This window comes from Rhinatrema bivittatum, chromosome 2 (assembly GCF_901001135.1).
Source record: "Rhinatrema bivittatum chromosome 2, aRhiBiv1.1, whole genome shotgun sequence".
Lineage (NCBI taxonomy): Eukaryota > Metazoa > Chordata > Amphibia > Gymnophiona > Rhinatrematidae > Rhinatrema > Rhinatrema bivittatum.
Genome location: NC_042616.1, coordinates 244,107,305 through 244,133,643, shown reverse-complemented (window position 1 = coordinate 244,133,643; position 26,339 = coordinate 244,107,305). Strand labels below are relative to the sequence as shown.

The window sequence follows — 26,339 nt, the reverse complement described above, 5'->3', positions numbered from 1 at the left end:
GTCTCAGCCTCGCCAAAGACCTGCTAGGCCTCAACAACCTCCGCCTGCGGCGTCCACTTCCGGATTTTGAAGTTCAACCAGAGGGCATGAGTCATTATCAAAATCCCTATCCACAAGTACCGGTTGGAGGCCGAGTTGCTCACCATCTTCAAACTTGGACCTCCATCACTACAGACCAATGGGTACTCTCAATCATATCTCAGGGGTACCACTTGGACTTCCTCACTGTACCAAAAGACAATCCCCCTATTCCGTCTTGGACAGTGTCTCATCATTACACAATCCTGCAAGCAGAATTATCTACCCTCCTGACTGCCAGGGCCATCGAAAGAGTTCCCAGGCCTCAGTGGGGCACAGGATTCTACTCCCGATATTTCCTCATTCCAAAGAAAACCGGGGGTCTACGTCCTATCCTGGACCTAAGAAATCTCAACAAATTTTTAAAGAAGGAAAAATTCAGGATGGTGTCCTTAGGCACCATGCTACCTCTTCTTCAAAAAGGAGATTGGCTCTGCTCTCTGGATCTTCAAGACGCTTACGCTCACATTCCCATATTTCCACCTCATCGACAGTTCCTACGATTTCTGGTACAAGGTCAACACTTCCAATACAGGGTGCTACCTTTCGGCCTTGCCTCAGCACCTCGAGTGTTCACAAAGTGTCTAGCAGTAGCGGTGGCACATCTTCACAAGCAACAAGTACATGTGTTCCCCTACTTGGACGATTGGCTCATCAAGAGTCATACACAGAGCGGAGCTGTCACTTCTCTCCATCTCACAATAAGATTGCTTCACTCCTTGGGATTTCTCATCAATTACGACAAATCCCATCTCACACCATCTCACCAGTTGCAGTTCATAGGTGCAGATCTCAACACCATCACAGCAAAGGCTTTTCTTCCGAAAGACCGGGCTCAATCGCTCGTTCTCCTAGTACATTCTATTCGCAATCAATATACAGTCACAGCTCATCAGTGCCTCATCCTACTCGGACACATGGCCTCAACAGTTCACGTCACTCCCATGGCCAGACTGACCATGCGACTAATGCAATGGACACTCAAATCTCAATGGATTCAAGCCATTCAACCACTGTCCACTCACATCCAGATAACACCAGAGCTGAAGTATTCCCTTCTCTGGTGGACATCACCAATCAACTTGCTCAAAGGCCTACCTTTTCAACAACCAGTTTCACAAGTGACTTTAACTACAGATGCGTCCACCTTGGGATGGGGAGCGCACATTGCTCATCTGAAAACACAGGGCAAGTGGACAAAGCAAGAAGCTTCCTTTCAGATAAATTTCCTGGAGCTTCGAGCTATACGCTATGCTCTATATGCATTCAAGGACTGCCTTTCACACAAGACTGTTCTGATCCAAACGGACAATACAGTAGCCATGTGGTACATCAACAAACAGGGTGGTACGGGCTCGTACCTCCTTTGCCAGGAAGCGGCTCAAATATGGGACTGGGCCCTAGCACACTCAATTCTACTACGGGCCACCTACCTAGCAGGCATCCACAACACAGTAGCGGATCGCCTCAGCCGTCACTTTCAACCACACGAGTGGTCCCTCGACCCAGCGTTAGCAATCAAGATATTTCAACGCTGGGGTCAACCAACAATAGATCTCTTTGCGTCACATCTGAACTACAAGGTGAACAATTACTGCTCTCTCCTCTTCCGGCAGAACAGCTTACCAAAGGACGCGTTTGCCCACCATTGGAACTCAGGCCTGTTATACGCGTATCCACCAATACCGCTCATAACCAAAACCTTAGTAAAGCTACAACAGGACAAGGGGACAATGATACTCATAGCCCCATATTGGCCTCGACAAGTATGGTTCCCCACACTGCTAGATCTCTCAGTCAGGGATCCAATTCGCCTGGGAGTAGCTCCCAATCTCATAACTCAGGAACAGGGTCAGTTGCGCCATCCCAACCTTCAATCCCTGTCCCTGACAGCATGGATGTTGAAAGCCTGATCTTACAACCATTCAACCTTTCAACTGATATATCTCAGGTACTAATAGCTGCACGTAAACCCTCCACTAGAAAGAATTATTCCTACAAATGGAAAAGGTTTACTTTATGGTGCACTCAGAAAGATTTAGATCCTTTCACTTGCCCCACTACCTCGCTACTAGATTACCTTTACCATCTCTCAGACTCTGGTCTTAAGACGTCATCTGTAAGGGTACACTTAAGTGCAATCTCAGCTTATCATAACAAGCTAGGAGATGCATCGATCTCCACGCAGCCTCTCGTCAGTAAATTCATGAGAGGCCTAACTCACATTAAACCTCCAATTCATTCCCCAAGCATTCAATGGGACCTGAACGTAGTTTTAACCAAGCTTATGCGTTCTCCATTTGAACCCATAAATACCTGTGACCTTAAATTCCTTACTTGGAAAACGGTATTTCTCATAGCCATTACATCAGCTAGAAGGGTCAGTGAACTGCAGGCCCTAGTAACTTACGAACCCTTCACGAAGTTCCTTCATGACAGAGTAGTCCTCCGTACACATCCAAAATTCCTTCCTAAGGTTGTCACGGAATTTCATTTAAACCAAACCATAGTTTTACCTACATTTTTTCCTAGGCCTCACTCTCACCAGGGAGAGAGAGCCTTACACACTTTGGACTGTAAGCGTGCGTTATCTTTCTATTTAAACCGCACTGCAGCCCAAAGAAAATCAAATCAGCTGTTTGTGTCCTATGATCCAAACAAACCAGGTAAAGCAGTGGGTAAGCATACTCTGTCAACCTGGCTAGCAGATTGCATACAATTTTGTTATGAAAAAGCAGGCCTTACTCTCCAAGGGCGAGTAAACGCACATTCAGTCAGAGCAATGTCAACCTCAGTAGCACACCTTCGCTCTGTACCTATTCTGGACATTTGTAAAGCAGCAACATGGAGTTCTCTTCACACCTTTGCAGCTCACTACTGTCTAGACAAAGAGGGAAGACAAGATTCAGCATATGGACAATCTGTCTTAAAGAACTTGTTTCCAGTTTAACCCCAACTCCTTCTTCATCCAACCTGCTGGGATTTCGACTGATTCATTCCAATAACAATACCTTACAGTCGTTTCAGCACCGAATGAATCAGCCTCTAGCTCGCTAATCACCCATATGTGAGGACTAGCATCCTGCTTGTCCTGGGATAAAGCAAAATTGCTTACCTTGTAATAGGTGTTATCCCAGGACAGCAGGATGTAGTCCTCACGAAACCCACCCGCCACCCCGCGGAGTTGGGTCCGATACGTTTTATTGTTTTATTTTTGGCTAACGCTATTTGCTACAAACAAAGACTAAAGGGAGACCCCTGTGGCAGGGAATATCATGACATGCTGGGCATGCTCAGTAGGCACTCTGGTGCCAGTCAAAAGTTTCATAGAAACTTTTACAGAAGTTTTCCGTACATAGGGCTCCATTACCGATGTCACCCATATGTGAGGACTACATCCTGCTGTCCTGGGATAACACCTATTACAAGGTAAGCAATTTTGCTTTACAAATTCTTAAGGATAGTGTCCAACCGAAGGAACTGCTCTGAAGTGCAGCTAGAAGTACATTTTGTAAAGTGCACAGTACTGTCTTGCTTGAAGTATTCTGGAAATTGTAGCTATCACATAATCAAATAAATAAATAAAATCCAAACATCTGATGTTGGATCTTCATGTTTAGCTGTGTACATTGCTGCTTGTGTTATGTGCCAGAGGAAGTAAATTAGCAGATGCAGGTGGAAACTGAATGCAGATTAGGCAGAATACTCTGAGAGGTGCGCAGGTGACGATAGATAATTCTCTCCTGTTGGCAGCGGCTAATTGAAACAATTTGTTGTCACTGCATTTCAAGGCGGTTGGAGGCCTGCCCACTTTATTTGTTATTTCTGTTTTCCAAAGACTAAGTTGTGTATCTTTTCTTTGCTCAAGGTAGTTATTAACTGGAGCTTCTCCTTATATTTTCACTTTCCTCCTCTTCACCCACAGCACACATTTGCATTTCTATTTCTAAGTTAACGTGATATTTCCACATTGAGTCTGTTTATGTATTTGCCTAACTGTGATGTTTTTGATTTTCAGGGTGTTGCAATGTGATCTGTTCTGATAAAACGGGAACGTTGACAAAGAACGAAATGACTGTCACTCAGATTTTTACTTCAGATGGACAACATGCAGAGGTACTAATTAGTTACAGCGATGTTTCTCCATGTTAGCTAGAATTTTGTGGCTCTCTGACTTGGTTTTTGACAAAATTAAGCAGTGATGCACTGGCCTTTATTTTTCTGAGACAATTGTAAGTTTAAGTTTAAAAATATTTATTACTCATTCCATATTAACTTCTGGGAGAGTTAAGAACACCCAGGCTGATGCAGTACTGTGTGCTGCGGGCAGTGCACGGCTCAGCACGTGTTTGGATGTACGTTTTAGACGAGCCTCCATAATCCCTAATGCAAAACGGGGGTTAGTGCGTCCAAAACACGCATCCAATTGAGCGCATAGCTAATAGCACTCATCACTTGTAAATTCATGTTGTTGAGGCTATCAGCTATTACCCATGAAGTGTATATTTTTACTCTTACTTAATATTGTGGTGATATTAAGTCGGAGGAACCAAAAAGGGAGAACTGCACAAAAATAAAAAAAACAATTTAAAAAGTATGCCAGCAGTCAGGTTAGGAAAATAGATGCTCAATTAACGAGTGTCCGTTTTCCTAACCCGCTGACAGCCACCTCCCTTGGGCGCCTGTTGTCGAAGAGGTGCTAGGGACGCAAAATTTTCCCTAGCGCCTCCTTTTTACCAATGGAGCCCATTTAAATATTAAATCGGGCACCTGGGAGAGGTGGATCAGCGGGCGCTCAATCAGGAGCACCCGTTTAACACATGCCGATACTGCCTCGGCCTGACTGTGCATACAACAAAGCCGTTAAAATGACAAACACAACAGTACATATTAATTAATCATATATGTAATGAGTAATTATGAATATTACATTCTTTGCTTTTTCTTTTCTTTTAGTGATGGACTCTATTAACTTTTAATTTACTGTAAAATACCCCTAGATCAAAGTCTGTCTGTATTGTGGCATGCCCTTGCAGGTTTGAAACCCCTATATTATCGCACTCGTTTCAAGCCATTTTTTTTTTTTTTTACAGTAGTAGAAAAAATTCTCTTTTGATAGCTATGTCAAGAATTTGTTTTGGTTTTCTATATTTATTGAATTCACAAGAATTGTTTATATGCAGTTAGAACAAGACAGCATTAATTTGTGTGGCTAGATACCACCACCAGACCATATACTGCACTCCGTCTATATACAGTATCAACATTTTGGTATCGGCAACCAACATACCTTGAACTGTTTGTGATTTATGCAGTTAAATCCTCCCAGAACAAACTATGAACTATAAAGTTATCCTAGAACAAAGATTTAGCTCCATGAGTTGCATTTAGAAGTCCTTCAGCTTTTTCTTCCCACGCCCTGCATTTCTCACTGAAGACCTTACTTCCTCCCAGTAGGTCTAGAAACAGCAATCTACCACTGTACGTTGGAAGCAGTCATTTAGAAATCTAATTCCCTAATTTCTCGACTCATCGTTTCACTTATTCCAGACATAGTTCTGCATTTTTCTGTTTTCCTTCCCTCTAGAAATCCATTCATTTAATCCCATTCACTTACTTTCTTTAGCATATGGTACACGTAACCATTTGCCATAGCCATTGCTCCAAATCAGTTCAACATCATTTTCAATAGCAAACTTCTAAAGAACTGTAGCAAACTTGATAACGAGACTGTATTACCCCTCTCACATCTCGACATTTTGACACGTCTTTCTATATTTTGTTATATATCTCTAAGAATCTTGTAGATTAAGCTTGCATTCTCCCCAGTGCTGCCCCTCGCCCCCATCCATATTAACTTTGAAAACCCATACACACATTTCCACAACCCAGACAATGCTGCACATACTCCAGTACGTGATCTGTACTGTATCATTCATTTTAAAGTCAAGAGATGTGCTACTACTGCACGTGCTTGCTACATTTTCCAGGAATTCTCTGGAAGCATTTACACTTTGTAAATAAACCAGCCAGGTATTTATTTTTTTTTAATTCACAGGTACAGCACTTCAGTTCCCGGCCTAGAATTGCCAAGAGTCATGAACTTATATTCTAACATCGTTGCATGCACATGATCTACAACAGTTCTTGTGACAGTTACACCATATAGGACTCACTACCTTTCGGGAATTTATTTATTCAGATTTAGCTCCCATGTTTTCATTGTTAGCTCAAGGCGCATTACCTTCAGGTATTGCAGGTATTTCTCTGCCCCAGAGGACTTACCTTCTAAGGGCCTGATTTACTAAGGCTTTTCTCCCGTTCTTTGTCTCTAGGAAAAATGCTTAGTAAATGAGGCCCTAAGTTTGTACGAGAGGCAATGGAGAGTGTAGTGACTTGCTCAAGGTCACAAGGAACGTCAGCAGGATTTGAACCCTGGCTTCTAAGCCTCCTGTTCTAACCACTAGGTACTTCTCCACGCCTCCATTCTTCAGGTGTTTCTTTTCTTGTGCATCTAAAGCACCTTACTTCATATATTATATTTTCATGTCCATATTTTCTATTAAATTTATAAGTTGTTGGTAAAACTTGCTGGTTCCCAGTTTAAAGTTGAATGATGAGCTGGCACATATCCTCAAGATTTCCATATAGACCTGTATTACTATGATGCCCATTACATTTCCCAATAAATCTCTGGAAGACTAGCAGCCATTTCCAGCGGTGATGGAGAATCCTGTTTGAGTCTGTTTACACTGTGACATCATATAAACTGCTTCTGTTCTACCTAATTTACCTGCTCAGTGTACAGCAGCCAAGAAAGCAAATAGAATGCTAAGGATTATTAGGAAAGGAATGGAGAATAAAACAGAGAATATCATAATACCTCTGTATCATTCCATGGTGCGATCTTATCTTGAGTATTTGTGCAGTTCTGGTCACTGCATCTCAAAAAAGATATAGCAGAATTAGAAAAGGTACAGAGAAGGGTGACTAAAATGATAAAGGGATGGAACAATTCCCCTATGAAGACAGGCTAAAGAGGTTAGGACTCTTCAGCTTAGAGAAGAGACAGCTGAGGGGGAGATATGATAGAGGTCTATAAAATGAATGGCATAGAACTAGTAAATGTTAAATAGTTGTATTCTCTTTTGAAATGTACGAAGACCAATGCATAATTGAGCTCTGGAATTCATTGCCAGAGGATGTGGTGATAGCTATTAGTATAGCTGTATTTATAAAAGGTTTGAACAAGTTTCTGGAGGAAAAGTCCATTGACCCTTAAGGTAGAATTGCAGAAATCCATTGCTTATTCTTGGGGCAAGCAGCTTGGAATCTATCTACCCCTTGGGATCCTGCCAGGTACTTGTGACCTGGCTTGGCCACTGTTGGAAACAGGATACTGGGTTTGATGGACCTTTGGTCTGACCCAGTATGAAAAGTTGTATGTTCTTATGAATAAGTATCTGTAAGATCATTATTGCCCAAATATACTTATGGATGTTTAGCATTCTGTCCCAAAGCAGCTTTTATACATTTGCATATGGATTAATTCAATATCAGTTTGACTAACAGTAGTATTTAAACTCTTTTGAGTGTTTGTTCTATAGTTTGGCTGAATAATAGAAGCTGCTCAAAGGATGTGAATCACTTTGTGAATACCACCAGAGTCTGCTGTTTGGACTCTGCCTTTATTCCTGTACTGAATTGAGTGAAGTATTGCATTGTCAGGATGAAAATCTTTCTTTCTGCCCTTATAGGTCACAGGGGTAGGCTATAATCGGTTTGGAGAAGTGATAAACAATGGTGATGTTATCCATGGATTTTATAATCCATCTATAAGCAAAGTTGTTGAGGTAAGCTCTTCTTGCATTGCTATATGCAGACTTGTTGTGTCAATAGCATAATATTTTGTAATGGGTTTATTGCTGAGGGTTTTTTGTTTGTGGTTTTTCAGGTGGGCTGTGTCTGCAATGATGCTGAAATTAGAAACAACACATTAATGGGCAAACCAACTGAGGGAGCCTTAATAGCTCTGTCTATGAAGGTGGGTGAGTGACAAGGTATTTGCTTTATCATCATTGTGTAACATGACAAAATATAGTAAAATATAGAGAAATATTTTCAGTATAAGTATTTTTTTTAATCAGATTTTCCCCATATTACAAATTTCCATGTCATAAAATCTTACATGCTTTGACATGTCCGCTACACATTGATTTGACAAGATGTGAGGTTGGTGATTGTCAGGATAATTGCAGACTGCTGCATGGTTGGAGCTTGAAGTGATTTGGGAGAGAGGGAGTTGTCCATGCTTCATAGCAGCGCTTACCAGCTCTGAATTGCTGAAAGGAGTAAAATGGGAATAAAAGCAGAAGCCTCCATGTTGTTTCCTGGCCTTTTTCCTTTAAGGGCAAATTTTAAAAGCACTATGCCGCGCGGATTTTAGAAGGCCCGCAGCCTCGCATGTATCTCCTGGTACGCGGATTAAAAGATTTGACACAAAAGGGACGTGGGCGTGGTCTGGGCGGGCATGGGCGGGCTGTGACTGCACCAGTGAAGTCACTTACGCACTCTAGCGTGCGCTGGGATCCCTCAACCCCCTAATTTGCTTCTGTTATGGACAGTGTGTAAGTAGTGAAATGAAAAAAAAAAAAAGGTGTAGTCAGCGGGGTTTTAGGGGTCAGGGCTAGTAGGGTAAAATGGAGGCAAATTAGATAGGGGGTTTAGGAAGTCCACTCCTTTACTGGGATGAACTTGGAAATAGGCCTGTTGCGTCGCCACGTGAACCTACTAAAATTCCCTCATTTACGCACTTGAGATGGGATTTGCGCGCACATGCGCGTGTCGATATAAAATTGTGCGCACATGTACGCACGTCTAGCTGATTTTATAACACGCGTGTGCGCCGGCAAACATGCGCAGCTCTTAAAATCTACCTTTTAATGGGTTCTTTTATCCCCTCCCACAGCATTCTGAGCAACTCTGATGATTACTTCGAGAGATGAAAATTGAGTCCTTGGTTACAAACATATAGGTTTATTCATCAAAATGCTTGGTAACTTGCTTATTTACCACAGCTACTATCATTTGCGATGGAGTCTATTTAATAATAATGCATGTTACTAGACAATATGGTTTGATAAATATACCCCATAGACTCTTAATTTGGGGGTTGTCTCTGATCCCCAGTTGTCTTTGAAACCACAGTTGAATGCTATATTAAAGTCTGCTTTTTCCAAGCTACGACTGCTCAGAAGATTGAAACATATGTTGACCATGTCAAGCATTTATTATTATTTCCTTAGATTATTGCAATGCATTGTATATGGAGTTGACCAAGATACAGGTTCTTCAATTAATTCAAAACATAGCATGGCTTCTTATTTGTTTCATGATCTGAGAGTATGACCTCTGTATTGAAGCAATTACACTGATTTTCGGTGCAATATAGAATCTTGTTTAAAGTGATTCTTTTGGTATTCAAAGTAAAGCATGAAGGGAAGCTTCAATATCTGAAGGGTGTTTTACATCCTTCTCCTAGGACAAGCAAGATGGTAGTCTTCACACATGGGTGACATCATCAGATGGAGCCCAACATGGAAACATTTTGAGCATGCCCAGCATACTACTATCCACATATCCATGCGGGGTCCCTCTTTAGTCTCTTCTTTTCTGTGGAGTTATTGTCTCGCAGTTGTGGAGCTCATGCTCTTTTTTTCTGTGGAAAACTTTCTGCTGTCATTTTTTCAATTCTCCTACGCCGGGTCCCTCTCGATTCCTCCTGGCCTTAGAAAGCTGGGCGGCGCAGTAAGTCTTTTTGTACTGTGCAGTCGATTCCCGACAGTGGAGCCCTTGAAACTCACCAGCCATCGACTGCTCATCTGCTATTTTTTTTTTTGTATCCATGGCGTCAACGGATTTTCGCCAGTGCCCTCGGACTATGTCCATTACAAAACTGCACAAGGTGTGTATCCTTTGCCTGGGGGCATCGCAAGATGTCCGGGGGTGTAGTTTCTCAGATCAGATGACCCCCAAGGGCTGGTGTGCCCGCCTGGGAAAAAAAGGAGAAGCTCTTCGAGTCAAAGAAGTCTGAGCCCTTGATGTCGGCGTCGGGGCATTCGACACCAAAGAGCTGAGGAGAACCGATGGATAACAGGGCGTCTGTGTACACTCCTCCACCGGGACCTTTCGTGGAACGTGGTGCCAGTGACCATCCTTCCTCAATCTCATCTTGCTCGAGGACTTCAAGTTCGTCTTCATTGCCCTTGGCGCTGGGGAAAACCAGACCGAGCATTGTGGGAGGTCAAAGAAGGTATCACCACCGGTCACCATCTTTGCACAGTACTGGGCTTCGGTCAGCACCAGCTTCGGCTGTGTTGCCCCCGAAGCGACCCCGTGGAGAGGAGGTGCCACCCTCCATCAAACCCGGGAGTCCAAGGCATTCCTCACCGATTCTGGTGCTGGGTACCAATCTTCCTCAGGGCTCCGAGGAGATCTTGGTTATGCCTCCTCCTCAGTCCATGCTGTTGTCGGCAGTCTTTGAGGAGATGTTGGAGTGCAGGTTGCGACTGGTGGTTGTTCGAGCCCTCCAGGATATCGAACCCCGGAACCCTCACCCTCCATGTTGGCACTGCTGATGGAGCGCCTCAATGTACGTTACTTATTTATTTATTTATTTTAAGCATTTTATATACCGGGATACGTTAGGAACATCATCTCGGTTTACAGATAACTGAAAGTAGCAAGAAGCTTCACAGGGAACAATTAATATAGCATATAAACAAGACACCCATATACAAAAGGTGTCAACATTAAACAAGGTAACGGGGAGGGTAACAGCGGGGGAAATATTTACAAGTAATTACAAGCAATTTACAAGAAATTTACAGGGGGGAGAGAGGAGGCGAAGTGAGCTGCGGATGATTAGGTGTGAGTGAAGAGCCAAGTCTTTAAGTTTTGTTTAAACCTTTTTGGGCAAGGCTCGAGGCGAAGGTTAGGGGGCATCTTGTTCCACAGGGAGGGGCCAGCTAAAGAGCATGCACGTTCTTTGGTAGACTGAAGCTTTGCACTTTTGGGAGAGGGAGTATGTAGTGTGGCACAGTGTTGTGCTCTGACAGGCATGTTAGAGGCACGGAATCGTAGATGTTCTTTGAACAGGGCATGTCTTGGTTGTGGATCATTTTGTGCATGATGGTTAGGGATTTGTATATGATTCGTGCGTTGATAGGCAACCAGTGTGTAGGTGTTTGAGAACTGGGGTAATGTGATCGCCTTGGTGGGCATTGGTGAAGATACGTGCTGCCGAGTTTTGGAGTATCTGCAGTGGTCGTAGAGCGTATTTAGGGAGGCCAAGTAGTATGGCATTACAATAATCAAGCTTGGAGAGGATAGTGGCTTGGAGGACAGTATGGAAATCGGAGAAGTGAAGCAGAGGTTTCAGTTTTTTTAGGGTGTGGAGCTTAAAGAAACCATCTTTAAGGGTGGAATTGATGAATTTTGTAAGGCTGTGGTGGCTATCAAGAATAACGCCAAGGCTGCAAACGTGAGGGGTGAAAGAGACAATAGGGTGGGAGGGAGTAAGAGAGTGGCTGGGGCAGTTGGGTGTGGGTGAGATGTGTAGGAGCTCTGTCTTGGCTGTGTTGAGAGCAAGGAAGCTATCAGCGAGTAGGGAGTTGATGGTTGTGAGAGCCACATCCCATGTTTTCAGTGCCTCTGGAAGAGAATTGGTAATAGGTATAAGTACCTGTACTTCATCCGCGTATATGTAGTGCGGAAGGCCAAGTTTGGAAAGGAGTTTGCAAAGGGGAAGGAGGTAAATGTTGAAGAGGGTGGAGGAAAGTGAGGAGCCTTGGGGAACCCCTTGTAATAAGTTGATAGGTTTAGATTCGCAGTGTCCACTTTTTACTCGGTATTGTCTGGTGAGGTATGATTGAATCCAGCAAAGTGCAACACCGGATATTCCAATTTCTCGAAGGCGCTCAATCAAGATATTGTGGTTGACAGTGTCGAATGCAGAGGATATGTCCAAGAGGGCTAGTAAGTAAGATTGTTCATTGTCCAGGGCCCTCAGGATATGGTCGGATAGGGAGATGAGGAGGGTTTCAGTACTGTGGTGTTGGCGGAAGCCGAATTGGGATGGGGAGAGGATGTGGTGATTTTCTAGGTAGCTTGTGAGTTTAGTGTTGATAATTTTTTCTAGGATTTTGGAAAGGAAGGGTAGGTTGGAGATGGGATGGTAGTTGGCTGGGTCAGATGGGTCAAGAGTAGGTTTTTTTAGGATGGGTTTGATTATGGCTTGTTTAAGTAGTGTGGGTACTGTGCCTGAAGAAATCGAGCAGTTTAGGATGTCTGCAATAGGTTTGGAAATGGTATTGGGGATGGAGAGCAGGGTTTTGGTAGGGATAGTGTCTGATGGATGTATTGCGGGTTTGATTTTCTTGAGAATGGATTCTATCTCAATGCGTGTGGTGGTCTCAAATGAGTTAAGTGTTGGGGGGGGATTGAGTGTTGCAGGGGGATTGCTAGCCTGGGATGAAGTGGGAGTGTGTGGTGTGGTAGCGAGAAAAGTATTAGAAGTGTGAATGATGGATGTGGGGGAAGGGGAGAAACGTGCCATGATAGTTTGAATTTTCTTGTGAAAGTAGCTGGCAAGTTCCTTGCACTTGGTGTTATGATCAGATTCAGGGAGGAGGGTAGGGGTGGTTTTGGTGAGGGAGGTGACAAATTCAAATAGGGCCTGAGAATTGAATTTAAGTTGGTGGATTTTTTGGGCGTGAAAGTCCCTTTTTGATTTGTCTATGGCTTCCTTATAGGAGTGGAGGTAGGAACGGAAAGGGGATCGGTGTGCAGGTGTTTGTTCTTTACACCATCTTTTTTCTAATTTCCTAAGATGGCGTTTCATGGTTTTAAGCTCAGAAGTGTACCAGGGTTTCTTTTTGGCGTTGGCAGGATTGATCTCTTGGGATTGTTTCGGACAGAGAGCATTAGCCACTGTGTTGGTGAGCTGATGCCATGATGTAAGCGCCAACTCCGCATCAGTAAGATCCAGATTGGCAAGTGTGTCAGTGAGGGCTGCTATGAGTTCGTCTGAATTACATGATTTCCGGAAGTGTATAGTTTTTTTTTAGGGAGGATGGGTGCGGGGTGTCGTTAATGGAGCATGTGGTTTCAATTCGGAAATGGTCAGACCAGGGAATAGGTTGGCATGAGGGTGCTTCAGATTGGATCAGAGCATTAGTAAAGATGAGGTTGAGGATGTGGCCTGCCTTATGGGTGGGGTTGGTGATGATCTGTTTGAAGCCGATCGCATCCAGGGATGTGAGTAGGGATTCACATGATGCAGTGAGCAGCGATTTGTCAACATGTAGATTGAGATCCCCGAGAATAATGGCAGGGGAGTGTATGTCTAGGTATTTGGTGATGTATTCGATTAAAGGGGATGGGACTTGCTCAAGTAGTCCTGGGGGCGCATAGATGAGGCATTCTCTCCATGCAGCCTATGCCGGTGGCCTGGGTGCCATCGATGCCCCCCTGGCCACCGTTACCTCCTCATTCCAGTGTGATCCCCATTGTGGGTTCCTCCGAAGAGGGAAGGTCCTTTAAAGCCGAAGACACTATTGAGGTTCCCGGTTCCGCGGCCACTGTTGCCTGGACCTCTCCCGGGGCCCTCAATGCCCTCCGTGTCCTCAGTACCCAAGCTGTTGGGCCACGAAGGGCCCCCACCACGGACGCCTGTGGGCAATCTTAGTAATGACGACGCCCCTTACGACCCGTGGGGGGATGATTCCTTTGAGTTTTCCTCTGATGACTCTGGGAACCCAGAGGAGTGATGTCCATCCCCACCTGAGGACTTGATATTTGCGGGCTTTGTACAGGCCATGGCAGAAACCATTCCATTCCATTTTGATGGAATGGAATTCCATCAGAAACCGTTCCATTCCATTTTGATGGAAGAGGATGCCAGACTCAAGATGCTGGAGGTCCTCCAGTTTGTGGATGCCCCAAAGGAGGTGGTAGCTATTCCTGTCCATGACACCCAAAGGAGCTGTTTCTTAGAATTTGGTAACACCCCATCTCCATGCCTCCTGTAAATCGGAAGGTGGACGCTGTGTATTTGGTACAGCATGCCTTAGGGTTCAAGAGGCATTAACTCCCACACCAGTCGGTCGTGGTGAGTCTGCCCTAAAGAAGGTCAAACGTTTCTGCACCTATGCCTCCGCCCCCTCCTCCCCCAGGTTGAGAGCACAAGATGATGGATGCGCTGGGTAGAAAAGTGTTTCAGGGCACCATATTGGTGGACTGTATTGCCTCCTACCAGCTGTACATGATGCAGTATTCCTGGAATCTGTGGAAACAGGTTCAGGAATTGTCCGAACACCTGCCCCAACAGCAGCAGGACGCTTTTGCAGTGGCTGGCAAACATGAGATGCATTCCACCTATGACATGTTTGAAATGACAGCTAGGGTAACTGCAGTGGGCGAGGTGCCTGCAGGATGGCCTGGCTCCGAGCTTCTGATCTCTGGCCGGAGGTTCAAGAGAAGCTCGTAGACGTGCCATGTTCTGGTGACAACTTATTTGGTGATAAGGTGAGGGATGCTGTGGCTCAGCTGAAGGACTACCATGAGATTCTCCAGCAATCTCTGGCAGTGCCTTGGACCTGCCATCCATGGCCAGGAAGACCTTGCGTCAGTGTACAAGGAAGCCCTTCTACTGCTAGAGGAAATACTACCCCCTGCAAGCGCGGATCCCCAGGCCTCAGCTGACGCCCCAGTCTAGTCCTGCTACAGGGTTTTGACTGGTTGCGAGGGAGCATAGGGCAACTGTTTGTCCCCTTGACATGCGACCCTCTGGTTGGAACTCAGCTGCGGTTCTTCTGGGACAATTGGCCCAATGTGACCTCAGACCAGTGGGTTGTCCATTGTTCGTTGAGGGTACCGACCGAATTTCCTGGGTGTCCCTCCGGACTCTCCCCCTTGCCTCTCCTGGGGTCAGACCTCTCATCAGGGAATACTTTTGGTGGAGCTTGCTGCCATCGTGGTTGCTAGGGCCGTCGAGCCCGTTCCGCTGAGCAGGGGCAAGGATTCTGCTCCAAATATTTCCAGATTCCAGAGAGAACAGGTGGACTCCGTCCTATTCTAGACTTGAGAGCCTTGAACAAGTTCCTAAAAAGGGAAGAGTTAAGATGGTCTCTCTGGGCGCCCTGATTCCCCTCCGTCAGGGAGGAGATTGGCTTTGCTCCCTCGATCTCACTGATACCCTCACCCACATCGAGATCTTCCGCAGTCACAGGAAATACCTCTGTTTTGTGGTGGGCGAGTGACACTTTCGGTACCAGGTGTTGCTGTTCGGCCTGGCCTCAGCTCCCTGAGTCTTCACCAACTATCAGGCAATAGTGGGGGCGTACCTCCATCAGTTGGGCATGCAGGTGTTTCCATACCTGGATGATTGGCTCATCAAGAGCCCAACCCAGGAGGGAATGGCGTGATCCCTGAGCTTGACTATCCAAGTGTTAGAGTCCCTGGGGTTGATTGTCAACTACCTCGTCTCACCTAGACCCATCATGCTAGTTGAACTTCATTGGCGCTCTCTTGGACACCGCTCAGGGCTGAGCGTGTATCCCATGAGATCAAGCACTCATGTTGGTATCCATTGAAGGAGTAGTTCGTCAGAGCCAGCAGATTTTGGCTCACCGTATATTGCGCCTCTTGGGACACATGGCCATGACAGTCCATGTTACTCCCTTTGCTCGCTTGCATATATGTAGAGCTCAATGGGCCTGCGGTTCCAGTGGCAGCAAGCCACCCAGGACCTCCGTATCCTCATCCGTATTACTCTACCTCTCTGGGACTCAATTTTATATTGGGCAGAGATTTCTGCTAAGGCTTTTCATTTTGTGATAATATGAAAATATGAAAACTTTTGTTAGATACATAATGATGGAAGTATCTCTGGCAATCTCTTTGCATATGTATTTGTATGGTTTCCAATAAAATATTTCAATTGAAAAAAAGAAAATCTGGAAGAGACTTGAGGGGCTCAGGAGAGGCAGTGACCATGCATGGCAGCTCCCGCAAAAGCTCAGAAAGATTTCTCAGCTCTGAAAGCGGAGTCATTGTTAGCTCAGTCAAATGACATTACTCACTGGTCATAGCTGATTTATACTCCTGTGTATAGAGAACCCTGGTTACAGGTAAGCAACTTTACTTTTCATTATTTCAAGCTCTCTTAATGGTAGCAATATTGAAATATAATATTACATTTACATCAATAGGAGGACATGCTAAAATGACCTTTTCCTCTAGTAAATCAAACTAGAAAAAATTAACTACCACATAAAACATTAAAAGCATTTTTTGAAGAAATTATATTACATTTCCTACTCTTTAAGTAATACCTCGCCTATAACAAACCACAACTGATAACTAAGACATGAAAAGGCGGGAGCTTAGTGTCTTACAAGTTTCACAGGGAAAAAAATGATGACATGGAATTTGTGGAATGGTTTTGGAAGTGATTGTATTAAAAATTCTGAGTAAGAAACTGTTTAGAGCTTATGAATCTAAAGCAGTCTAAAATGACTTATTTTATGCCTTTAAATCACATGCAGATGGGTCTCGAGGGCCTCCAGCACGATTACATAAGAAGAGCAGAGTATCCCTTCAGCTCAGAACAAAAATGGATGGCAATCAAGTGTGTACATAGAACACAACAGGTATACTGTTTTGTCTTTCAAAAGACTGTATACAGGTCCTTTATTAGAAATAATGTGGCAAAGGGATGAACTGGTAGCCAAGTGGCTATATACTGCTACATCTTAGCTTTTAGTTTGATTGCCAGTTGATGTCCTCAGACAGATGAGATTTGGAAACCATGCACAGGCAACTTTCAGAACACCTTGGGAAGAAGGAGCTTCTGGCGATGACCTTGAATACTGGGTCTCGGAGCTCCAGGTTCTCCAGGCCTGGGGATTCCTCTGCCACAGAGTTTTGCAAGCACTGTAGAGCTGCTATGTGCTTTTTTTTCTTTGAAAGGGGGAGAAGGAGAAAAGTAAAGGGATGAGCAGCAGAAGGACTGGAGCTCACAGATTGGAGGGGAAAAGTCAGGACCCTGTGTGGAGGAGAGAAAGATAGTCTTAGAGGAAGATAAGAGAAGCTGCAGAGGGGAGGAAAGAGGGGTTAGATGTGGGAAATGGTGAAATAAGGGAAGAAAAAATCTAGCAGAGAGAGAAAGCGAGACATTGGCATTTCTTGGTACACACCATGCTGGAAATTGCCATGTAAGGTACAGGTAGGTGCATTAGTGCCCATAGGTCAATTTCTAGTGCTATCATATATAGCAGAAAACTCTGAATGACTTCCTACCTCCCTCTAATTTCAGGGTAAGCACAGTGCAGAAGTTCCCAGGATATGGTTTCTTGTAGATCTGACAGTTGACTGTGGCAACAGCGGCATTGGGGGGAGCTCCACAGTGGCTGCATTTTTTCCCTGGTTATAGATTGTCTCTGCAGTGCCTGGTTTTCTGTTAAAGGCGATGGCGATAGAAGGACTTTAGGGGAGAAAGATTGTAAATTAAAGCTCTGTTGCCAAGCCTTTACCTCCCTTCGGAGGATCAGGGTAATGGCAGTGAGGGGGAGAGAAAGCAGCAAAGGGAAAAAAACATGTGAATTTTGTAAAAAAATTTTTTTTTAATGTGCCATTTTTCTCAGATCAAGAAGCTTCTCAGTGCCTGTGAGGTTGAGAATGAAAGAAATATGGTCTTGTCTCACAAAAAGATTAGGAAGGCAGTTAGTTTCACTTTTATCAACTGTATTCCATTGACTGAAGCCACTTCATTAGAAGTATTTTTTTTTGTATTAAGAGGTTATCTCGATTGCATTGCATTTTGCATTGTGTACTTAAGCCTAGGTTAAGTCATTTCTGAAGTTAAACCAGCTATGTATTATTCTGTATTATTCAGTATACTGCCAGGATTATCAGATGATATTCAGGAGGCTGGCCTTGTGTTGTTGAAACTTTCAGTAGAATTGGAAAATAAATTGTAGTCAGATTTTAAAGGCCATATACGTTAATTATGACCGGTCACTATTAGTGATAAATGAACAGTACACTTTTGTTGTTCATGAGCTGGTGATGAATAACAAGTGTTGTTTTCTCTAACATGCTTGCTTCTTAGTGTGCACACATTGCTATCCAGGAATCCTAGTTTGAAGCAGGAATGCCCAAATCTAGTCCTCGAGGACTGCAGCCAAGTTGGGTTTTCAGGATTTCTACAGTGAATGGTGCATGCGGTGTATTTCCACACAGTGGAGGCAGTGAACACAAATATAATCTCATGTATATTTATTGTAGATGTGCTGAAAACCAGACTGATTTTTGGCCCTCAAAGTCTGGATTTGGGGATCCCTGGTTTGATGAAATCAGTTTTGCGCTTTTGGGGAAAGGACTCTGGGTTTGTCCTCGTTGCATTTTCCCAAGGCGAAAGGAAATGTCATGATACAGTTTGAAAGTAAAGGACTCTATTTTGCTGTCTCCTATAGGAGAAAAATCTTTATTCTTTTAAAAACAAAAGATAAGGAAGACATTAATGAAAAGAAGGAAAAAATCTAATTGCTAAAAGCTTTAGGAAGAGTATTTGGAGTATTAAGTAATCTTAAGTGTATCTCTTGTGACTTGGCTTCTCTATCCATGGTAGCAGTAATGCATATTCTATGCATTTATATATATATATATATATATATATATATATATATATATATATATATTTATTTATTTTTTTTATTCTGCATATATGTTTTTATTTAAATGTTCTTTGGCCTAATGTACCCCCAAATTTGCAAAAAATGGAAAAATTGGAGGAAAAGGCAAAGTTAAAGAAAAACAAACTTCTGCTAAACTTAATTCACATAAAAAATAGTGTATATAATTTAAAAAACGGAGAACTTTAATATATCAATGCAATTTTAATTACAACTGACATACACAGATTAAAAAAAACAAACAAAAAAATGAACCCGTTCACAAAACATTACATTTTTAATACAATTTTTAATATGCTCTTTTATTTTCTTTGAACGATTTCATATGTGGGGTTTTTGGGGGTTTTTTTTTTTTTTTACATGAGAATTTTAGAAGTACATTGCTGAATCAGACCACAATCCGTTGGGGTAGATTTTAAAAAGGAGTGCACGGGTGTACATGTGCGCGCGCTACCCGGCGAGCACACATGTACACCCGATTTTATAACATGCGCGCGGCCCATGGCTGTGGACCATGTGATTTTCTCTTGGACTCACCGTGCTCCCAGAAGTACTTTTCATGCTATAGGCCTCCTGGTTAGTTGTGAATATGCACTTTGGAAAGAACTGTTGTCCTCAGCTTCAGCAGTGCCAGGACTGGATGGTTATGGAGAAGGGGAAGAGGAAGCAGATAGTGAGAGGGATGAGGGAAGAATGAAGACACAAAGAGTCAAATAAGGGGAGGCAAGGAGAGCATATGGTGATGGGGGGGGGGGGGGAAGAAAGACTTTGGCGGGAGAAGAAACACATGCGTGAGAAGTAGGAGAGAGGAGACCCTTGGCGAGAGAGGGAAGGATGGGAGAAAGAATGGTATCACTTGTTGGAAGGAGTAGAGGAGTTGATAACTGAATAAGAGACAAGAACCTTTAAGAAGGGGACAGAGATGTGAGACAAGCTTTAATGAAAGGGTGAGGTAAGAGGAGAGAGAGAAAAAAAAGGAATGAAAAGTAATGGAAAAGAGAGAGAGAGAGAAGTTAAAGGGTGGGAAACTTCTATTTTTAAATGAGTGTAAGCATTTGAAAGCACTTCTATAGAACCGGTCTTATTTCTGCACATTAGCTAATGTAAAACTTCTGCTAATCCGTGGGAGGATGCCACAGAATCTAAAAATGTGTGCTGCAGTCTCTCTTCTAACCCTTGCCACAGACTCTTCTTCGATGCTGCCACAGAAAACCAGGGCTCTTGTTAGCATTAACAAACCAAATGCAAAATGCAATTTCCTTTAATATATTAAACAGAAGTCATCCTTTTAGCTTATATACAGTTGAGTGTATAGGAATGACTGCATGATTGGAAGTGACCGGTGGGACAAAAGGGAAGTGTGTACAGTCTTTAACTTATTGCCTATACCCCTGGGTTTATCTCTTCCTTTGTTCCTTGATTGGCATGTTACAATTTTTGGTTAAATTAAGTTTAGCTTGGGGCTCCTTTTAATTTCTGGATTTTTTTTTTCTATAGGATAAACCAGAGATTTGCTTTATGAAAGGTGCTTACGAGCAAGTGATTCGCTATTGTACCACCTACAACAGCAAGGGGCAGACCTTGCCACTCACCCCACAGCAAAGAGAACTGTATCATCAGGAGAAGACGTATATGGGCTCTGCAGGACTCCGAGGTAGCAAGACCCCGAGTTTTATAAATTGTTTAGGTGGTGAGCTCTGTTGTCAAAAAAGAAAATTAAAAAAAAATCAATAAATAAAAAAAATCCCATCATTTCTTGGGGGGTAGGAAGACCCCTAAGTTTTCTCCTGCTTAGTTGGAGCCAGGGTTGGGATTTGGTGCCATAAGCCTTCATTCCCAATAGCCTGGGGAATTTAGCTTCCCCTGCTTTATGACCCTTCCTGGCTCACCCAGCCAGGTCATTGCAGTGACGGTCCTCAGCCAGGGTCCACACATCAGGCTTTTTTTTTTTTTGGAATTCTGCAGTCACGGACCCTAAATCTGGCCACTAATGTTTCCATTGCTCAGTTATTGGGACCCCCGCCCCCCCTCCCCACCTTCACTCACGAGTTGTGAGTGCTGCCTCTGCAGCATCCCTAGCTGACCTGGGGAGTGGCAGATCTGAGCCCATAATTGAACCCAAGTCCTCGACATGGCAGCCCATTGACTGATTCCTTGGTCTTGGAGCGCAGAGCTGCAGCTCTCCATTTTTTGGGTAATGTTTTTCATCATGCTAGAGAAGTGCTTTATAGAGTGCTTCCATCCACCTGGAGACATAACTTTTGCTAAAGTGGACCAATTAGGTTTAAACTTTGTGTAGAAGTCAACTATGGTCCAGAAGTTTATCCTTTTGAAATTCACCAGAACATAATCAGTGAAAAATTGAAAAGTGCTGCAAATCACATGAATATATCCACATTTTGACTTCCTTGTTTCAGCTGGTTAATATGGGAGATTTAAAAATATACAGCCTTCTCACAGGACAAGCAGGATGGTTGTCCTCACAAATGGGTGACATCGAGGATGGAGCCCACCACGGAAAACTTCTGTCAAAGTTTAAACAGAACTTTGACTGGCCCCTACTGGGCATGCCCAGCAAGGCACTGACCCTGCAGCCAGCAGGGGTCTCCCTTCAGTCTTCTTTTTTCCGCGCAGCAGTTGCCACGCGGTGAAAGGAGCTCTCTAACCATGTTCCTGACAGGAATTTGGAAATTACTTTCCTAAGAAAATTTGCCCCTCAGGGGTCTCCCTTCGACAAATTTTTTAGTCATCTTACGGAACCCGGTAAGTTTTTTGCCTTCTTCCATCGACTGCCGTCGATTTTGGCCCTCGAGGCCTGTGGGCACTTACCGATCCCCAGCCTAAATTTTGGCTTCCAGCCATGGCAACGGGGTTCCGTCGTTGTCCGGATTGTACCCGGACTATGTCCATCACAGACCCCCACAGGGTTTGTGTAATGTGTTTGGGTAGTGGGCATGATGTCCTGACTTGCACCAAATGTGCCTTAATGACACCCAAGGGTCGCAAAGCCAGGATGGAGAAGATGGGGCTCCTCTTCCATGCACCCACCCCAACGCCATCGATAGCATCGACGTCATCGGAACCGGCACCGTCGAAGTTGTACCATCATCGTCAACCCTCCGGTGACCATCCGCCATCGATCGCTTCTCGGCCGTCGACTCCCGTCCCTTCCCCGGATGGGCGAGGGGATCGGAAAGAAAAGCACCGCCATCGACGGCATAAGTCTCGGCCTGTCGAGGATCCACAGCCATCGACCTCTGTTCAAGCCGAGCCACCGACAAAGAAGCCGCGAACAGACCGGACGCCCTCCACGTCTCGTTCGCCGGCATCGAGGAAACCCTCACCCTCTCGGGGTGTGGGGGCCGTGATCCCACCGGTTACGGTGGTCCCTCCGGCCCTGCCTCAGCCTCCCTCTCCCATCGAGCCGGGTATGGTTACCCCTGGTCTCCGGGCAGAACTGGACCGGCTGGTCCAGGAGGCCATCGAGAAAGCGATGAAGAAATTACAACCTCCATCGGCACCGTCTCCGGCACCGGTTCCAGTGCCGCCCCTGGCACCGACGCTGGCACCGGCTTCGCCACCGAGGAGGGAACCGACCACCGAGCCGTTGATACAAGCGCTAGCACCGCTACTGAGCCGCATGGAGGCACTCATGACGGCCCTTCCATCGGTGATTCCAGTGCCATCGACAACACCACCGTCTCCGACTGGTTTCTCATCGGCAGGAGAAACACCGTTTCGAATTCCCCCTTCCGGGGTAGTTCCATCGGTACCTTCTGGTATATCACCACCGATTTATCCTTCGGCTCCATCGATTCCGTGCCAGGCACCGATTCCATCGGCAGCACCGAAGCCATCGATGCCATTTCTGGTTCCACCTACCGCACCGATTCCACCTCGGTTTCCATCGATGCCTTCAGAGCCTCAGCCAGGTCCATCGGGGCTACAAGCCACACATGATCCCTACGATACCTGGGGTGATGATGATGATACCTCTTCTGACACAGATCTGCCTTCGCCACCATCTCCTACAGAGAGTAGAAAAAGATCTCCTCCTGAGGATCTATCTTTCATTAATTTTGTGAAAGAGATGTCAGAAGTTGTACCTTTTCAACTACAATCTGAAGCTGATGACAGACACCAGATGATGGAACTTCTTCAATTTCTGGATGCTCCAAAAATCATCGCTTCCATCCCTATACACCAGGTGTTTTTGGATCTGCTCAAGAAAAACTGGGAATCTCCTTCATCGGTGTCACCAGTTAACAAGAAAGCTGACTCCACATACCTTGTCCAGTCAGCACCAGGTTTCCAAAAGCCTCAACTGGATCATCGCTCTGTTGTGGTTGAGTCCGCGCAGAAGAAGGCCAAGCGTCTTAAACCGCACTCTTCTACCCCACCTACCAGGGACAAGAAGTTCCTGGATAGTGTAGGACGGAAAGTGTATCATGGAGCTATGTTGATTTCACGCATAGCTTCATATCAACTTTACATGACTCAATACAACAGAGCCATCCTTAAGCAGATACAAGACTATGCTGACACGTTGCCGGACCAATACCAACCACAGCTTCAAGCCCTCCTTCACAAGGGATTTGAGGCAGGGAAGCACGAGATTAGGACTGCCTATGACATATTCGATGCTTCCACGAAGGTTTCAGCCACAGCCATCTCAGCCAGACGTTGGGCTTGGTTAAAGTCATCCAACCTTCGCCCAGAAGTCCAAGATCGTCTTGCTGATTTGCCCTGCTTAGGCGACAATTTGTTTGGAGAGCAAATTCAACAGATTGTGGCGGAGTTAAAAGACCACCATGAGACGTTGAAACAACTCTCATCTGTCCCACCTGAGGTGACCCCCAAGCAACCGCAAAAGAAGGACTCTAAGAAGTCGTTCTTTCGCCCACGTCGCTACTACCCTCCGTCAACTAGGGCGCGTCCTGCACGGTCCTCTAACAGGCCTCAGCCTCGTCAGCCGAGAAAGCAAAGACCTACTGTAGCCCCACCTCCTGGGCCTACGGCGGGCCTTTGACTTCCCTGTATTGAGCACATGCCATCTCCCTCTTCCACACATCCCTGTGGGGGGTCGACTGTTCCACTTCTTACACCGTTGGAAACAGATCACCTCAGATCAGTGGGTGCTAGCAATTATCGCACAGGGTTACCACCTCAACTTCATAACACTTCCGCCAGACTCCCCACCCCTTCAGGCATGGAGTCTAAACAGCCATTTGACTCAATTACATCAAGAGGTATCCCTTCTTCTACAATCAAATGCTATAGAACCCGTCCCTCCCTGTCAACAAGGGACAGGATTCTATTCCAGATACTTCCTAATACCAAAGAAATCAGGGGGGCTACGTCCAATCCTGGACCTTCGGGCCCTCAACAAGTATCTGCAAAAAGAAAAGTTCAAGATGGTAACCCTGGGCGCCTTGCTCCCTCTGTTGCAAAAGGGGGATTGGCTGTGCTCTCTCGACCTCAAGGACGCTTATACCCACATTGCGATCACACAATCCCATCGCAAATATCTGCGGTTTCTTGTAGGCCACGACCATTATCAATACCGTGTCCTACCTTTCGGTCTAGCTTCCGCCCCACGAGTCTTTACCAAATGTCTCGTAGTGGTAGCAGCATTCCTAAGGAAGGAAGGTGTCCACGTCTACCCCTACCTGGACGATTGGCTAATCAGGGCCTCCTCCCAACACATAGCTCAATCCTCCCTAAAATTGACAATTCAAACACTCCTTTCCTTAGGGTTTCTTGTCAATTACGAGAAATCTTGCTTAGTCCCGTCTCAAACCTTATCCTTCATTGGAGCAGACTTGGACACCTTGCAGGCAAAGGCTTACCTTCCTCTTCAGAGGGTCCATACCCTAATATCCCTGGCTCGCCAGCTCCAGTCTCAAAACACTGCCACGGCTCGCCAGTTCCTCATTCTCCTAGGACACATGGCATCCTCGGTTCAAGTCACTCCCATGACCCGACTAGCCATGAGAGTAACACAATGGACTCTACGACACCAATGGATTCAAGCTTTTCAGCCTCTGTCCTCCATAGTCACAGTCACACAAGCCCTGCGCCTATCCTTAACCTGGTGGACGACTCAGGTCAACCTCCTTCAGGGCTTACCTTTTCTTCCACCGGATCCGCGAGTAATCCTAACCACCGACGCTTCTCACATCGGTTGGGGAGCCCATGTGGACGAATTACAAACCCAAGGGTTATGGTCACCAGAGGAAGCCGAACACCAGATAAATTTCCTGGAACTTCGCGCAATCCGCTATGCACTCCGAACTTTCAAAGATCATCTATTCCATCAGATAGTCTTAATCCAGACGGACAACCAAGTGGCCATGTGGTACATAAACAAGCAGGGAGGTACAGGCTCCTTCCTTCTGTGTCAGGAAGCTGCGCAGATCTGGGCGGAAGCCCTCTCCCACTCTATGTACCTCAGGGCCACTTACCTACCGGGAGTAGACAATGTATTGGCAGACCAGCTGAGCCGTGTCTTCAAGCCACACGAGTGGTCACTCGATCCTCTGGTAGTGACCTCTCTGTTTCACAAGTGGGGTTTTCCCCGCATAGACCTCTTTGCGTCCCCTCAGAACCACAAAGTGGACGATTACTGCTCTCTCATTCGGAGCCAACACTTTCAGCCGAGGGATGCCTTCTCCCTCAAGTGGACGACAGGTCTGCTTTATGCATTCCCTCCACTTCCTCTTCTGTCAAGGACTCTCGTGAAGCTACGCCAGGACGGAGGAACCATGATCCTGATAGCACCTTACTGGCCACGCCAAGTATGGTTTCCAATACTCCAGGATCTCTCCATCCGCAGGCACATCCCTCTGGGAACGGATCCGCATCTGCTCACTCAAAACGACGGATGCCTCCTCCATCCCAACCTCCAAGCCTTGTCCCTGACGGCTTGGATGTTGAAAGGTTAGTCCTTCAGCCTTTTAACCTTTCGGATTCGGTTTCTCGTGTCCTGATAGCTTCACGAAAGCCCTCTACCAGAAGATCCTATTCATATAAATGGAAAAGGTACACATCATGGTGCACTTCTCAGTCCCTTGATCCCCTTTCCTGTCCAATCTCTAAATTCTTGGACTATTTATGGCATCTATCAGAATCAGGTCTTAAAACCTCTTCCATAAGGATGCATGTCAGTGCGGTAGCCGCCTTCCATAAAGGTATTGGGGGAAGTCCTATTTCAGTACAACCCCTGGTAACACGCTTCCTTAAGGGCTTGCTCCATCTGAAGCCACCCTTACGTCCTCCGGCCCCATCTTGGGACCTTAATCTGGTTCTTGGTCGTCTAATGAAACCACCTTTCGAACCTCTGCACTCCTGTGAATTAAAGTATCTCACATGGAAAGTGTTATTCCTTTTGGCTATCACTTCAGCTCGCAGGGTTAGTGAATTACAGGCCCTAGTCACCTATCCGCCTTACACTAAGCTCCTGCAGGACCGGGCGGTACTCCGCACTCACCCTAAATTTTTACCTAA

At 45.2% G+C, this 26,339-nt stretch overlaps 1 protein-coding gene across 4 annotated transcripts in view; it reads left to right on the top strand.

The window, feature by feature from the left end:
- The window catches only part of ATP2C1 (ATPase secretory pathway Ca2+ transporting 1), a 374,199-nt gene that overhangs the window by 262,592 nt on the left and 85,268 nt on the right, over nucleotides 1–26,339 (top strand). For all 4 annotated transcript variants that reach the window (XM_029589345.1, XM_029589348.1, XM_029589346.1 and 1 more), the window contains exons 13-17: nucleotides 4,097–4,194; nucleotides 7,836–7,931; nucleotides 8,033–8,122; nucleotides 16,686–16,790; nucleotides 20,331–20,487. In XM_029589345.1, the coding sequence (XP_029445205.1) occupies nucleotides 4,097–4,194; nucleotides 7,836–7,931; nucleotides 8,033–8,122; nucleotides 16,686–16,790; nucleotides 20,331–20,487 (546 nt within the window). The remainder of the gene's footprint in view (nucleotides 1–4,096; nucleotides 4,195–7,835; nucleotides 7,932–8,032; nucleotides 8,123–16,685; nucleotides 16,791–20,330; nucleotides 20,488–26,339) is intronic.